Genomic DNA, 16,942 nt, shown 5'->3' on the forward strand with positions numbered 1-16,942 from the left:
CCAGTTAAATACTATATTCCTTTAATACGAGTATTTTTGTTTCTCCACAGGGACTAGTATAGCAGGAGTCAAATTTCAATATAATAAACATTTTCCGTTTTTTTAAATTAATTAAAATTGTTAATAGTGGCTGATTCCTTTATCTAATCTCTCAGCTCAAGTAAGCAACCTATCACATGCAATAAGACCGATTATACATTACTGTTTTTACTGGTATTTTTCCCCTCTGCCTGCTACTGCTGCTTGATGCCTCTGTCTACTCCAATCACCTGAAATGGCTCCTCCATGAAAAACGACAAATAACGGTGCACGACATAGTACAAAAGCCTCTGTTACTGCTGGTTTCTCAGAGACAAATCTCCACCATAAACAGAGGCAGAGACATGTATCTTTTTTTTTTAATATTGTATTTAACTGATTTTAAGATGCAAAATTTTTTCCACATACTAACAACTCTGAACTAGGGTAGCATTTTACAATCAATGGAATCTTTGGATTGATAGAATTTTTCTTTCTTAGTGGAATATAAAATATTGCTGCATCATACAATCATCATGTTCTATCCTGAACACTAATTTTAGGATACAAAAATTACAAATTATATATTTTTTTCTGAAATAGGGTAGGATAACTGTCTAGAGAGCCCATTTTCATTTCTGACATCAGTCACTGATGTCATATTGTTTCTACCATCATGTTGGCTTATATTAAATAAGAGACAGGAGAGTTTGACTTCCCAATTGGAAAAACTCAATGAACTATGGTTAAAAATGCATATATCATAACCATTATGTAAGAACTGATCTGGAATTTGGGATTTATAGGAGATGTTTAGGTATTGTTATTAATTACTACATAGTTTGAGAAAGTCTTTCAACTTCTCTCTTTCATACAATGGACGTAATTATTTTTGTCTCTCTGGCAAGATCAGAATGCCCCAATAGTAAAAGGAAAAATATCTGAAAGTGTTTCTTTGAGGAGCATTAATTATGTTGTTTAATATATTTAAAATATACCCCTCTGATGACCAATTCAGTACCCAAGTGTTCAGGACAGGAAACTGATTTTGAAATTGTTTTAAATATAGTGGCAAATAAATAGTTATAAGGGGACAATGGAAAGCAGACCTTCAAAATTAGATTGTATTTCTTCCTAAAATAGAAACATTTTTTAATAAAATTTTGATTGATATCATAAAGTCACATAGCCCAAATGTTTTCAGGTTCATTCAAAATAATTATGATTTGGAAAGGTCAACCATACATCAATTAGAAGACAGAAATGTTTATCAAAATAATTTATTTTTAGAATAATTGATTTGTAAACATTCTAGGATGATTAGAAAGTAGGGCCATTTATTGTTAAGAATGCCACAGACCATGATCACATAAATCCATATCCTCTTCATAAAAGAAAATATTTATCTCTCATTTATCTAGAGAAGCAGGGAAGGCATTCAGCTTATTCAAAAGTAGCATGATCATTAAGGAACACATTCAAAAAAAGTTGGTTAGCAGAGTCTATCCTTTTTATCGACAGTGGAAACTATTAACTGGACCTTTAAAAGACCACTCGTAATGACCTTGGCTTCAGAATCAAAGCACTGTACTATGTTTGTATGGGCCTACATAACCTAGGGTCTATAATGAGACATACGTTTTGGCCTACACTTGACTCCTGTCCACAGTCAAAGACCAAGAAGGAGAACTGTACCTTTTTCCTAATTTTTTTAGAGAAAAGAGCCATCAAAGGAGGGTAATACAAAAATTTTAAAGTAGAATAGGCCAGAAATGAGCCATCCAGCTACACAGTAGCACCTCCGGGAACCAGCTGCCAGGTCGCCAGGGCTGGGTTTTTCACTTGTTCCTTTGTGGGGCTAGTGCCCCTGCTCCAGGCCTGCCTGAAGAGCTGTGGGGGAGGGTGCACCAGAGGAGACCTTCAAGATGGCGGAGAAGTGAGATGTGGAGATCACCTTCCTCCCCATAGATACATCAGAAATACACCTACATGGGAAACAACTCCTATAGAACACCTACTGAACACGGGCAGAAGACCTCAGACCTCCCAAAAGGCAAGAAACTCCCCACGAACCTGGGTAGGGCAAAAGAAAAAAGAACAAAAAACAGAGACAAAAGAATAGGGACCGGACCTGCACCACTGGGAGGGAGCTGTGAAGGAGGAGAAATTTCCACACACTAGGAAGCCCCTTCACTGGCAGAGACGGGGGGTGGAGGGGGAGAACTTTTGGAGCCACGGAGGAGAGCGCAGCAACAGGGGTGCAGAGGGCAAAGTGGAGAGACTCCCACACAGAGGATCGCTGCCGACCAGCACTCACCAGCCCAAGAGGCTTGTCTGCTCACCCGCCGGGGCGGGCAGGGGCTGGGAGCTGAGACTCGGGCTTTGGAGGTCAGATCACAGGGAGAGGACTGGGGTTGGCTGTGTAAACACAGCCTGAAGGGGGCTAGTGTGCCACAGCTAGCTGGGAGTGTGTCCAGGAAAAAGTGTGGAACTGCCTAAGAGTCAAGAGACCATTATTTCAGGGTGTGCAAGGAGAGGGGATTCAGAGCACCACCTAAAGGAGCTTCAGAAACGGGTGTGAGCCACGGCTATCAGCACAGACACCAGAGATGGGCATGAGATGCTAAGGCTGCTGCTGCAGCCACCAATAAGCCTGTGTGCAAGCACTGGTCACTATCCACACCTCCCCTCCCAGGAGCCTGGGCAGCCCACCACTGCCAGGGTCCCGTGATCCAGGGACAACTTCCCCAGGAGAACACACAGCGCGCCTCATGCTGTTGCAATGGCACATCAGCCTCTGCCTTCGCAGGCTCGCCCTGCATTCCGTACCCCTCCGCACCCCGGGCCTCAGTGAGGCAGAGCCCCCTAATCAGCTGCTACTTTAACCCTGTACTGTCTGGGCAGGAAGAGACATCCTCAGGGGACCTACACTCAGAGGTGGGGCCAAATCCAAAGCTGAACCCCGGGAGCTGTGCGAACAAAGAAGAGAAAGGGAAATTTCTCCCAGCAGCCTCATGAGCAGTGGATTAAATCTCCACAATCAACTTGATGTACCCTGCATCTCTGGAATACCTGAATAGACAATGAATCATCCCGAAATTTTGTTGGTAGACTTTGGGAGCAACAATATATATATTTTTTTCATTTTTCTCTTTTCGTGAGTGTGTACGTATATGCGTCTTCGTGTGATTTGGTCTGTATAGCTTTGCTTTTACCATGTGTCCTAGTGTTTTGTCTGTTCTTTTCATTTTTTTTTTTTAAATATAGTTTGTAGTGCTTGTTATCACTGGTGGATGTGTATTTTCATTTGGTTGCTCTCTTTGCCCGTTCTCTTTTTTTTAATTACTTTTTAATTTTTCTTATTTTTAGCACTTATTTTTTATTTTAATAAATTTACTTTCTTTTTTTCTTTCTTTTTTTCTCACTTTTCTTCTGAGTTGTGTGGCAGACAGGGTCTTGGTGCTCCAGCCAGGTGTCAGGCCTGTGCCTCTGAGGTGGGAGAGCCAAGTTCAGGACATTGCTCCACCACAGACCTCCTGGCTCCACGTAATATCACACACCAAAAGCTCTCCCAGAGGGCTTCCCTGGTGGCGCAGTGGTTGAGGGTCCACCTGCCGATGCAGGGGATGCGGGTTCGTGACCCGGTCCAGGAGGATCCCGCATGCCGCAGAGCACCTGGGCCCGTGAGCCATGGCCGCTGAGCCTGCGTGTCCGGAGCCTGTGCTCCACAACGGGAGAGGCCACAACAGTGAGAGGCCCACGTACCACAAAAAAAAAAGCAGCTCTCCCAGAGATCTCCATCTCAAGGCTAAGACCCAGCTCCACTCAACGACCAGCAAGCTACGGTGCTGGACACCCTATGCCCAACAACTAGCAAGAAAGGAACACAACCCCACCCATTAACAAAGAGGCTGCCTAAAATCATAATAAGGTCACAGACACCCCAAAACACACCATCAGACAGGGTCCTGCCCACCGAAAGACAAGATCTAGCCTCATCCACTAGAACACAGGCACTAGTCCCCTCCACCAGGAAGCCTACACTACCCACTGAACCAACCTTAGCCACTGGGGGCAGACACCAAAAACAACGGGAACTACGAACCTGCAGCCTGCGAAAAGGAGACCCCAAACACAGTAAGTTAAGCAAAATGGGAAGACAGAAAAACACACAGGAGATGAAGGAGCAAAGTAAAAACCCACCAGACCAAACAAATGAAGAGGAAATAGGCAGTCTACCTGGAAAAGAATTCAGAGTAATGATAGTAAAGATAATCCAAAATCTTGGAAACAGAATGGAGAAAATACAGGAAACGCTTAACAAGGACCTAGAAGAACTAAAGAGCAAACAAACAATCACGAACAACACAATAAATGAAATTAAAAATTCTCCAGAAGGAATCAATAGCAGAATAACTAAGGCAGAAGAATGGGTAAGTGACCTGGAGAATAAAAGAGTGGAAATAACTACCACAGAGCACAATAAAGAATGAAACGAATTGACAACAGTCTCAGAGACCACTGGGACAACATTAAACACACCAACATTCAAATTATAGGGGTCTCAGAAAAAGAAGAGAAAAAGAAAGGGACTGAGAAAATATTTGAAGCGATCATACATGAAAACTTCCCAAATATAGGAAAGGAAATAGTTAATCAAGTCCAGGAAGCGCCAAGAGTCCTATACAGGATAAATCTAAAGAGAAACACACCAAGAAACATATCAAACTATCAAAAATTAAATACAAAGAAAAAATATTGAAAGCAGCAAAGGAAAAGCAACAAATAACATACAAGGGAATCCCCATAACGTTAACAGCTAATCCTTCAGCAGAAACTCTGCAAGCCAGAGGGAGTGGCAGGACATATTTAAGGTGATGAAAGGAAAAAACCTACAACCAAGATTACTCTACCCAGCAAGGATCTCATTCAGATTTGACAGAAAAATTAAAACCTTTACAGACAAGCAAAAGCTAAGAGAATTCACCAAATTCTTTGCTTTGGTAAAGCACCACCAAACCAGCTTTATAAGAAAGTGCTAAAGGAACTTCTCTAGGCAGGAAACGCAAGAGAAGGAAAACACTTACAATAACAAACCCAAAACAATTAAGAAAACGGTAACAGGAACATACATATCAATAACTACCTTAAATGTAAATGGATTAAATGCTCCAACCATTTACTTAAATGTAAATGGATTAAATGCTCCAGTCAAATGCTCCAACCAAAAGACAAAGAATGGCTGAATGGAAAAAAAACCAAGACCCGTATACATGCTGTCTACAATAGACCCACTTCAGACCTAGGGACACATACAGACCGAAAGTGAGGGGATGGAAAAAAGATATTCCATGCAAATGGAAATCAGAAGAACGCTGGAGTAGCGATTCTCATATCAGACAAAATAGACTTTAAAATAAAGACTATTACAAGAGACAAAGAAGGACACCCCATAACGTTCAAGGGATCAATCCAAGAAGAAGCTATAACAATTGTAAATATTTATGCACCCAACATAGGGGCACCTCAATACATAAGGCAAATGCTAACAGCCATAAAAGGGGAAATCTACAGTAACACAATCACAGTAGGGGACTTTAACACCCCAATTTCACCAATGGACAGATCATCCAAAATGAAAATAAATAAGGAAACACAAGCTTTAAAGGATACATTAAACAAGACAGACTTAATTGATATCTATAGGACATTCCCTCCAAAAACAAGAGAATAAACTTTCTTCTCAAGTGCTCATGGAACATGCTCCAGGATAGATCATATCTTGGGCCACAAATGAAGGCTTGACAAATTTAAGAAAATTGAAATCGTATCAGGTATCTTTTCCGACCGCAAAGCTATGAGACTAGATATCAATTACAGGAAAAAATCTGTAAAAAAAATACAAACACATGGAGGTTAAATAATACACTACTTAATAACCAAGAGATCACTGAAGAAATCAAAGAGGAAATCAAAAAACACCTAGAAACAAATGACAATGAAAACATGAGGACCCAAAACCTATGGGATGCAGCAAAAGCAGTTCTAAGAGGGAAGTTTATAGCAATACAATCGTACCTCAAGAAACAAGAAACATCTCAAATAAACAACCTAACCTTACACCTAAAACAATTAGAGAAAGAAGAACAATACACTCCCAAAGTTAGCAGAAGGAAAGAAATCATAAAGATCAGATCAGAAATAAATGAAAAAGAAATGAAGGAAACAACAGCAAAGATCAATAAAACTAAAAGCTGATCTTTGAGAAGATAAACCAAATTGATAAACCATTAGCCAGATTCATCAAAAAAAAAAAAGGGAGAAGACTCAGATCAATAGAATTAGAAATGAAAAAGGAGAAGTAACAACTTACACTGCAGAAATACAAAGGATCTTGAGAGATTACTACAAGCAACTCTATGCCAATAAAATGGACAACCTGGAAGAAATGGACAAATTCTTAGAAAAACACAACCTTCTGAGACTGCACCAGGAAGAAATAGAAAATATGAACAGACCAATCACAAGCACTGAAATTGAAACTGTGATTAAAAATCTTCCAACAAACAAAAGCCCAGGACCAGAGGGCTTCACAGGTGAATTCTATCAAACATTTAGAGAAGAGCTAACACCTATGCTTCTCCAAGTCTTCCAAAATATAGCAGAGGGAGGAACACTCCCAAACTCATTCTACAAGGCCACCATCAACCTGATACCAAAACCAGACAAAGATGTCACAAAGAAAGAAAATTACAGGCCAATACCACCAATAAATATAGATGAAAAAATCCTCAACAAAATACTAGCAAACAGAATCCAACAGCACATTAAAAGGATCATACATCACAATCATGTGGGGTTTATCCCAGGAATGCAAGGATTCTTCAGTATATGCAAATCAATTAATGTGATACACCATATTAACAAATTGAAGGAGAAAAACCATATGATCATCTCAATAGATGCAGAAAAAGCTTCTGACAAAATTCAACAACCATTTATGATAAAAACCCTCCAGAAAGTAGGCATAGAGGAAACTTACCTCAACATATATGACAAACCCAAGGCCAACATCACTCTCAATGGTGAAAAACTGAAACCATTTCCTCAAAGTCCAGGAACAAGACAAGGTTGCCCACTATCACCATTATTATTCAACAGAGTTTTGGAAGTTTTAGCCACAACAATCAGAGAAGAAAAAGAAATAAAAGGTATCCAAATTGGAAAAGAAGTAAAACTGTCACTGTCTGCAGATGACATGATACTATACATAGAGAATCCTAAAGATACTACCAGAAAACAACTAGAGCTAATCAATGAATTTGGTAAAGTAGCAGGATACAAAATTAATGCAGAGAAATCTCTTGCATTCCCATACACTAATGATGAAAAATCTGAGAGAGAAATTAAGGAAACACTCCCATTTACCACTGCAACAAAAAGAATAAAACACCTAGGAATAAACCTACCTAAGGAGACAAAAGACCTGTATGCAGAAAACTATAAAACACTGATGAAAGAAATTAAAGATGATACAAACAGATAGAGAGATATACCACATTCTCGGATTGGAAGAATCAACACTGTCAAAATGACTATACGACCGAAAGCAATCTACGGATTCAGTGCAATCCCTATCAAACTACCACTGGCATTTTTCACAGAGCTAGAAGAAAAAATTTCACAATTTGTATGGAAACACAAAAGACCTCAAATAGCCAAAGCAATCTTGAGATAGAAAAACGGAGCTGGAGGAATCAGGCTCCCTGACTTCAGACTACACTACAAAGCTACAGTAATCAAGACAGTATTGTACTGGCACAAAAACAGAAAGATAGATCAATGGAACAGGACAGAAAGCCCAGCGATAAACCCATGCACATATGGTCACTTTATCTTTGATAAAGGAGGCAAGAATATACAATGGAGAAACGACAGCCTCTTCAATAAGTGGTGCTGGGAAAACTGGACAGCTAGCTACACGTAAAAGAAAGAAATTAGAACATTCCCTAACACCATACACAAAAATAAACTCCAAATGGATTAAAGACCTAAATGTAAGGCCAGACACTATAAAACTCTTAGAGGAAAACATAGGCAGAACACTCTATGATATACATCACAGTAAGATCCTTTTTGACCCACCATCTAGAGTAATGGAAGTAAAAACAAAAATAAACAAATGGGACCTAATGAAACTTCAAAGCTTTTGCACAGCAAAGGAAACCATAAACAAGATGAAAAGACAACCCTCAGAATGGGAGAAAATATTTGCAAACGAAGCAACTGACAAAGGATTAATCTCCAAAATTACAAGCAGCTCATGCAGCTCAATATCAAAAAAACAAACAACTCAATACAAAAATGGGCAGAAGACCTAAATAGACATTTCTCCAAAGATATACAGGTTGCCAACAAACACATGAAAGGATGCTCAACATCACTAATCATTAGAGAAATGCAAATCAAAACTACAATGAGGTATCACGTCATACCAGTCAGAATGGCCATCATCAAAAAATCTACAAACAATAAACGCTGGAGAGGGTGTGGAGAAAAGGGAACCCTCTTGCACTGTTGGTGGGAATGTAAATTGATACAGCCATTATGCAGAACAGTATGGAGGCCTTAAAAAACTAAAAATAGAACTACCATACAACCCTGCTTTCCCACTTCTGGGCATATACCCTGAGAAAACCATAATTCAAAAAGAGTCATGTACCACAATGTTCACTGCAGCTCTATTTACAATAGTCAGCATGGAAGCAACCTAAGTGTCCGTCGACAGATGAATGGACAATGAAGATGTGGCTCATATATACAACGGAATATTACTCAGCCATAAAAAGAAACGAAATTGAGTTATTTGTAGTGAGGTGGATGGCCCTAGAGTCTGTCATACAGAGTGAAGTAAGTCAGAAAGACAAAAACAAATACTGTATGCTACCACATATATGTATGGAATCCAAAAACAAAAAAACAAAAAATTTTTATGAAGAACAGGGGCAGGAGAGGAATAAAGACGCAGACGTAGAGAATGGACTTGAGGACATGGGGATGGGGAAGGGTAAGCTGGGACGAAGTGGGAGAGTGGCATGGACTTATATATACTACCAAATGTAAAACAGATAGCTAGTGGGAAGCAGCCGCACAGCACAGGGAGATCAGCTCAGTGCTTTGTGACCACCTAGAGGGGTGGGAGGGAGACAAAAGAGGGAGGAGATATGGGGATATATATATATGTATAGCTGATTCACTCTGTTATAAAGCAGAAACTAACACATCATTGTAAAGCAATTATACTCCAATAAAGATGTTAAAAAAAATAAAGTAGAATATATTTGCAGAGATAAAGAAATGCCTACTTAGTAGTTCCCACTGTGGTCTATCACAAGACAGCGGACACTTGGTTGGCCCCAACTAAATCCTTCACTAATGTTCATAAATGGGGATCTTCTTTACAATCTGATCTCAATTTTATTACTCTACCTCCAGTGCTGAAACATTTCATTTTCTTTCTTCATGTTCAGTATTATGTTTTATACCTAAACTCTGCTAAAGAAGACATATGGCTTCCACTTTAAAATTCACTGCATATTCTACAATTATACTACATAAATATCAAAACACTTCGAAAGTAAAATGTTCATACCTTTGGACTGGATTTTTTCACAATTTGGAGAAATTATAACACATTTGATCTTGTTTAACTTCATATGTTTCGTAACCTCTCTTAGACCCATGACCAGCCGTCTCCTCGCTTTTGCTCTTACAGGATCCTTTTGGTAGATGCGTTCCTGGAAGCTGACAAGCTCTTGAAGAAGAAGAGTCACACATTCATCAATCTCTTTACAAAGAACCTGATTACAGTACCTGTAAAGGAACCCAAAAGTAGGTAATTATAAAATTATTTTAGGAAAAAAATACATCCAGTAAAGTTTTTCATTAAAAAATCAAGTCTTGAAAAATCTCCTAAATCCTTCAGTCAATTAGAGAAACAGAAGAGTTTTCCTGAATTACAACAGATCAGCTTTTATGCAAAGGATAGATTAACCTCGGGGAAGTACTAATCAAACACCCAATTATTAAATTCCTAAAGATATAAATCAAATGTTAACTTGCTATTAGATAAACAGGTATAATGTTTTTGGTAAGGAGATAATGTATAAAGTTATTTCATTCCAATGAATACTAAAGATGCTTCTAATAAGAAACAAATTAATTTCATAAATGCTAATTGAATGCCCTAATACCAACCATTCATCCTCCACACTTGGATAAATCAGTCTCCAGCACTGGCTTCCTCAACCATAAAAATAAGGAGTTACGGATGACAGTCTCAATCGTCCCTCTACCTCTGAAAATCTATGGTTACAGCGGATGAATTCAGTAGTTAAACTGAAGCCAAAACCAAAGAGGTCTTGAGGTAAAAGTCATATGGCTTTATATCAGGCAAAGTAACTGAATGAGGCTCTTTGTGAGATCATATATGGCTACAATGCAAAAACCAGAAAGCAAGTAGTGTGAGGCCACTATAGTACTTAATTTCAAGGATAAGGAAGTCATTCATTCTAGTTTAAGTAAACTTACCTATTCCACTTTGCTAGTTTTCATCCATAATCTATCTCTACCATAAGCAGGTACTTAACAAGGAAAATTGGTAAAATTTCTAATCTAGGAATGCCGGGCCAGCAAATTACCAGTTCTAAATTACTGATACATTATATGGTGGGAAAATCTAGGTCTGCCTTTCTTTAGTGAAAAAAAATGTTCTGCTTTGGAAATTTTGTTAATGTTTATGTGAAAAGTGTTTAAATAAATGCAAGTATGACATTACTTCAGAACAGAAGATATAACTGGACAGGCTGAGGAAAGCTTATCATAAAGTATACAAAATTAAAGAATGCAATTGAAGAATAAAACATCAAAAACGCAATTTTCTTCACTCTGCTTTTCTTCCAAGCTGTTTATTTCACACATATGTAAGATTTTATTCTCCAAGTATTTCCTTTGTCACACATCTGTGATATTTAATTAACTTCCCAAACCTAGGCAATAAGTATTTGCTCAAAAACAATAAAGGAACAGAACAAACCAATGTGGTTTGGATTCACACACATTTTACCTTCACCCTGGGATTCTTTCATAGGTAAACTTAATTTCAAAGATGGGCATTTTCAAACTTAGAAATATATGCTTAAAAACAAATAGGTTTAGGGCTTCCCTGGTGGCGCAGTGGTTGAGAGTCCGCCTGCCGATGCAGGGGACATGGGTTCATGTCCCAGTCCGGGAAGATCCCACATGCCACGGAGCAGCTGGGCCCGTGAGCCATGGCCACTGAGCCTGCGTGTCCGGAGCCTGTGCTCCGCAACGGGAGAGGCCACAACAGTGAGAGGCCCGCGTACCGCAAAAAAGAAAAAAAAAAAAAAGAACAACAACAAAAACAAATAGGTTTATGTAACAGGTTCACTACATGTAGGAGGATCTTAGAAACTTGTTATTAATTGGTTAGAGAGGTTTTTTTTGAAGGGCCAATAATATAAACAAAAAAGCAAAAGCATTTGGAGAGGAAAAATGTCACAGTATGACATTTTATATAATACATAAGCTGTAAGAGGTAAAATTTCATGGGTATAAACACTAGCTGATATAAAAAGAATGTATTTACTGTCAAATCACTTTTACGTGAACACTGACAGCTGACGGAAGGCAAATACTTTCCATATAATAAAACCCGTTGTTAAACAGAATCTGAAAGAACTTAAAGATCTTTGGTATTCTATCTGTTCAACCCACCAAGAAAGAATGACAGTATTATATTCAGAGCTACAGTCAAGATACCTAAGCTATTCAACCTCAATAATGAGACTAAAACTTACTCTCTAAATCTTTTGCTGTGGATTTTGGTTATTGTCGAAGATGCCATTGGACTGCCTATCCCAGAACTAGCCGGAGAGCCTTGTGACACAGGTGTCATACAGTACGGAGAGTTCTGACTTGCTGGAGAGAGGGATGCATCACTGGGCATGCTCAGTCCAGCATCTGTGGAGACGTGGGGTGAGGGGAAAGAATTTAGAAATTCTGAATGCTGAAAAGCTCTATACTCTTCAACATAATTTAGAATGGCAGTTACCTTTTGTTATCACTTCCAAATTCTCCAGAAGCTACCAAGTTGGGCATTGTTCGTATCACAAACATTTCTCATATACTACAAAAATCAAATTTTCCTATTATGTCTTAAAATATACTCTGAAAAACATCAAGCATATCCTACAAGTCTCCACAGAAGAGATGCAAGAAGGCCAAGTTATCTAAAACATGTATTCCCAGGGGATCTAAATTGAAGAACAAAAGACGTATGTATCCGCTCCTGCACTCTTTCCAGATCATATTACCCATCTCCTTCATCTCTATTTTTCCATCTATTTCTTAGAAATAATTTTTTTTAACTGTCTAAAAATTCCCATTGCTGCTGGCAATGATGAATTCTACCTCACTCATTCTCCCCACACCACTCCCAGTTCTCCAGGCACCACCCCAGTTTCTCTTTCATTTGGTCTTTGCTCCTGTGCTCAGGCAGCCACGTTTGCAGATGCCACCTCTTGACTCAACTGCCACCTTTAGTTACTGCTTCTTTTCTAAACAGCTCTAAAACTCAGGAAATGAGTTAGTATTTGTCCAGTCCATTAATCTGCAAAGTTACACATATATCTTATCTCTCTACTGGACTGTAAACTTTTTGTAACAGGGCCAGTCCACTATATATCTTTATGACATTTCCTGACCTTCCCATCCCTACCCCACTTACTGAAGTACATATGATGGATGTTCAACACACACTTGTTGAAGGAATGCATAAACAGATACACCTGAATACAAAGGCAATGATACTTAATTGAGAGTAAAGGAGAACCCTAACCGAACAATTCTTAGAAGTAGTAAACTTATTTTCTAAACACAAGGGAACACTGCTACTAAATCTATATGTAAATCAGATTTAAATGTTTTGCCAAAAGTTGAAGAATAAATACCAGGAGAAATAGGGACCTAGTCAGGTTTCTCTTAAAATCTTTCTTCCACAGTAGTATAAATTTTAGAAGGCATCTGCAGTTTTGCTGAGGTCCCATCTGAAATCATGTGCTGGCTACCCATTGTACGGGACTGAATCTTACTGACCAACTGGACTCTACACTACAACAAGCTTTGCAATTCTCTACTCATTGTGGCATATGTATTAATTTCACAAAAGCAAGGAAGAAAATCAACAAAAGCAATTCAATAAAATATACAGGTGACCCTTGTACAATATGGGGATTTAAACCTCATATAATTTATAGTCCGCCCTCTGTATCATAGTTCCTCTATCATCTGTGGATTCAACCAATCATGGCTGAGTAGTACTGCAGTATTTACTATTGAAAAACATCTGTGTACACGTGTACCTGTGCAGTTCAAACCTGCGTTGTTCAAGGGTCAACTGTAGTCCTGCAAAGAAAGTCAATTGTGTTCTAGATATAAAAGAAGGCAAGATGAAAGAAACTGTGACAGTTACAGAGGATGCATTAGTAAGATCATAGTTATGAGGGTTTACAACAAATTCAGGATTTAAGCTTCAAAAATGCCATAGACCTACTATGTAACACCTGCCTCCCTGCCCTTTAAGTATCTCCCTATAGAAGCATCTTCAAAAGAAACCACTCTCAAAGATTAAAAAATTTAGATAAAATATGGAGCATATTTAGGAGAATAACTAGTGATATGTTGTTACCTACTAATTAAAATACTTCAGACCATTTTATAAGAAGAAGGGGGAAAGAGGTGATCTTACCTTCTTGGGAAACAATCTCCTGCGGCAAATCATCAATAAAATCTAAGTGCATTTCTATTGGTTCCTCAGATCCCAAAAGATTGTGGTCCACAGTTAAACGGCCCTTCTTTTCCTCTCTTTCTTTCAAAATAACCTAAAAGTCATTACCAGTCTTTAATTACTAATTACTCTTTAAGTATGTACTGAATGATTAAAATGGTCACTATTACACAGGAATAGTAGTGTTCACTTAAAAAATGGATGTAAGGATTTTGGTTGGCTATGTAGAAACTGACTGGCAAAAAGGTAAATGTAATTTTAGGCACTGCAGTTGAAGGAAGTACTTACTATATCCAAAATAAAGGAAGGCAATATAATACTAGAGCTATCAAACTACATTTGCTTCATTCTTTAAATCCTAGTAGACAAACTAGGGTTTCCCCCAAAATGGATAAAATAAAACCTTTGGAAACCAGGTCACATAGTTACGTTAGATTTATTTGGTCATAGATCATCTCATTCACTCCTCCTAATAACAGTACTGAGTTAAACAGAGCAGATATTATACCCAACTTATAGATAAAGAAGATGAGGATAAGAAAGGTTTGCTAAAACTACACAATAAGTACTGAAGTTAGTACTAGAATCCCAGGCTTCTGATACCTAGGGTCTCAAGTTTTTGGATACCTAAATGTTTAACTTTTTCTTTTAAACTTATAGACAGAACTCGTTCCCCAGGGCCTTGGTCAACACAGAAAGATAGTCATGATGCTGAGATCCCCAACCTTAAATTAATTAGTCATCATAAAGATGCATGTCTAAGAACTTTTCACAATAATCAGTTGGCCAAAACGCCACAACTACTTTTGCAAAACGATTTAAACCCTTTTTTATACTGTAAAATAAATATCCCCAGGTTTTGTTTTACCTTTTTAAGTGCTGTGGGCCGTTTTAGTTTTGCAATTTCCTTTTCTTTTCCTTTTTTCGCTTTAGAGGAAGTAATGTCCAAAGAATTAAAGGATGTCAAACAGGGCTGACCTTTGGTTAAGGGTTTTCTGTTAGTAGAGTCTTTAGTGTGAAAAGAAGCTGCAGTGACCACTAAAAACAAACAAGAACATTAGTTTTACTATTATGGCCAACTCCACATATTTTCAAAATTTCTAATAATAAACCTATAAGAACAACAACATCCTCTTCTTGTGGAAAACAGACATCATAACAGCAGGAGCAGTATATGGCCGTGCAGTATCCCTCAGATACAGCTCCAAAGAACCATTCTACCTCTGAAATTTCAAAACTCTGTACCTCTCCTTATTCCTAATGAATCTAACAATGACCCTTACATAAGATAAGTAGTCTATCACTCCTCTCCTCATTTCAGCCTGTCAGTAAAGAATGATGATTTCCCCCTCTTAGCTGCACTCTCAGTACTATTCAGCAATTCCTTTACGCCTGATTGATTGTTACCCTCATTCTCCCGTGGATACCACCCATCCTTCAGCAGACCTAGCCTCTAATCTCAATTCTCTCACTCTAGCAGAAAAGCTTTCCTGCTACTTCCCTAAGATGCTTTCCAATATAAACTTCTAAGCCACCTGAGAGGAGGCAGCAGGCATCCTTACTCCCACCGAAGGCTTACCAACCACCTCTTCTCATAATTCCATCTCAAGATTAATTCCTCAAGGATTTTGCTCTATTACTTTCCCCTTGCATCTTTCAAGTTCCTCCTTGACTTGACCCCTGACTCTTTTCCCTAACTCCCCAAAAGAAGTTAAAAATCTCCTCTATATAAAAGGAAGAAAAAACAGGCAAACTAACAAAACCTCTCCCCTAACAGGCTTCTAAGATACCATCACTCCCCTTTCTTCCTCATTACTTCCCAAATCATTATAATCTGGCCTCCGCCCTACCCACTCTCTTGAAACTGCTATTGCCAAGATCACATAAAACCTTGCAACTGCCAAATCTAACTCTGATTCTTTGCTCTATTCTAGAGCAAAGCAGCATTTGTTACCAAAGACCACAACCTCTTCCTCAAAATTCTATCCTCACCTTTTGTGACATTACATTCTATTTTTCTCACTCTTTCTCAAACCTGTTTTTCTGGTTCTTCTTCCTTCTGTCTTTTAACTCTGAGCATTCTACAAGGCTTTATCCCTGAACATCTTTTTCCTAATTTTTCTTTCCCCTGACAATCTTATATATTTCCACAGCTACAACAATCATCTCTATTTGAAATTCACTGACTTCTAACCTGAACTGCACATACCTAACTATAAGTTAAATAGGAACCACCAGGACCTCCCTAACCAGCATTTCAAATACAACAGGGCCAGAGTCTGTTCTTCCCAAGAAAATTCTTCTTCCATGATCCTTATCCTGTTTCGTATCGTCATATACCTAACCCCCACCACAGTCCTCCAAGTCAGAGAGTTTGGAGTCATCTTTGACCTGTTTCCACATTCCATCAATTAAAAAACCCTATTAATTCATTAAAATCCTTTTACATCTCTGCCATAGTCCCGTCCTTCTTTTGGACTTCCCAAGAAAGCTGCTTTCTTTGTAATCAGCACTTCCCAATTTAAACACTGGTGATAGATTAGAGATTAATCTCACTTCCATCTGTCAAGAATCTTACTCCCCCTTTAAAGCCCAGTCCAAATGCTATCATATATGAAGGCATTTGTAACATACATCCCTGTTGACATAAATCACTCTTTCTTCTATAAGTTCATAAAACTTTGCTGGTATCTTTCCTAAGGCACTGCTTTTTATTAGTTATGTGGGTACGTCTTTCTCTCAGACTAGATTATAAACTCCTTGACCACAGGTATATCTTAATCCTATCTGTAATTCCACAGTTCTTGACACCACACTTTGCATGTAGATACCTACATTTGTATATATTAATGTGCTAAACAAACCAAAGTTGTAATAATAAGCCACTTGAAATTATCACAGGCTAACAATCTCTTTCCCAAAATAACTGGCTAAACTTTATTGAATGATTATAACCCAGACGCTCTTCTAAGCATTTTACATGTATCATCTCATTCAATCCTCAAAACAATCCAGAAGCAGGTACTGTATTATCTCCATTTTAATGTAAGGAAAGTG

At 38.4% G+C, this 16,942-nt stretch overlaps 1 protein-coding gene across 1 annotated transcript in view; it reads right to left on the minus strand.

Annotated features, from left to right (window-relative positions):
- The window catches only part of SECISBP2L (SECIS binding protein 2 like), a 62,311-nt gene that overhangs the window by 18,350 nt on the left and 27,019 nt on the right, over positions 1-16,942 (minus strand). Inside the window, exons 12-15 of the mRNA XM_067746320.1 lie at positions 14,754-14,923; positions 13,847-13,979; positions 11,898-12,060; positions 9,671-9,891 (exon numbers count right to left, since the gene is read on the minus strand). Coding sequence (XP_067602421.1) covers positions 9,671-9,891; positions 11,898-12,060; positions 13,847-13,979; positions 14,754-14,923 — 687 coding nt within the window. The remainder of the gene's footprint in view (positions 1-9,670; positions 9,892-11,897; positions 12,061-13,846; positions 13,980-14,753; positions 14,924-16,942) is intronic.

The sequence above is a fragment of the Pseudorca crassidens genome, chromosome 1 (genome assembly GCF_039906515.1).
Source record: "Pseudorca crassidens isolate mPseCra1 chromosome 1, mPseCra1.hap1, whole genome shotgun sequence".
Taxonomy (NCBI): domain Eukaryota; kingdom Metazoa; phylum Chordata; class Mammalia; order Artiodactyla; family Delphinidae; genus Pseudorca; species Pseudorca crassidens.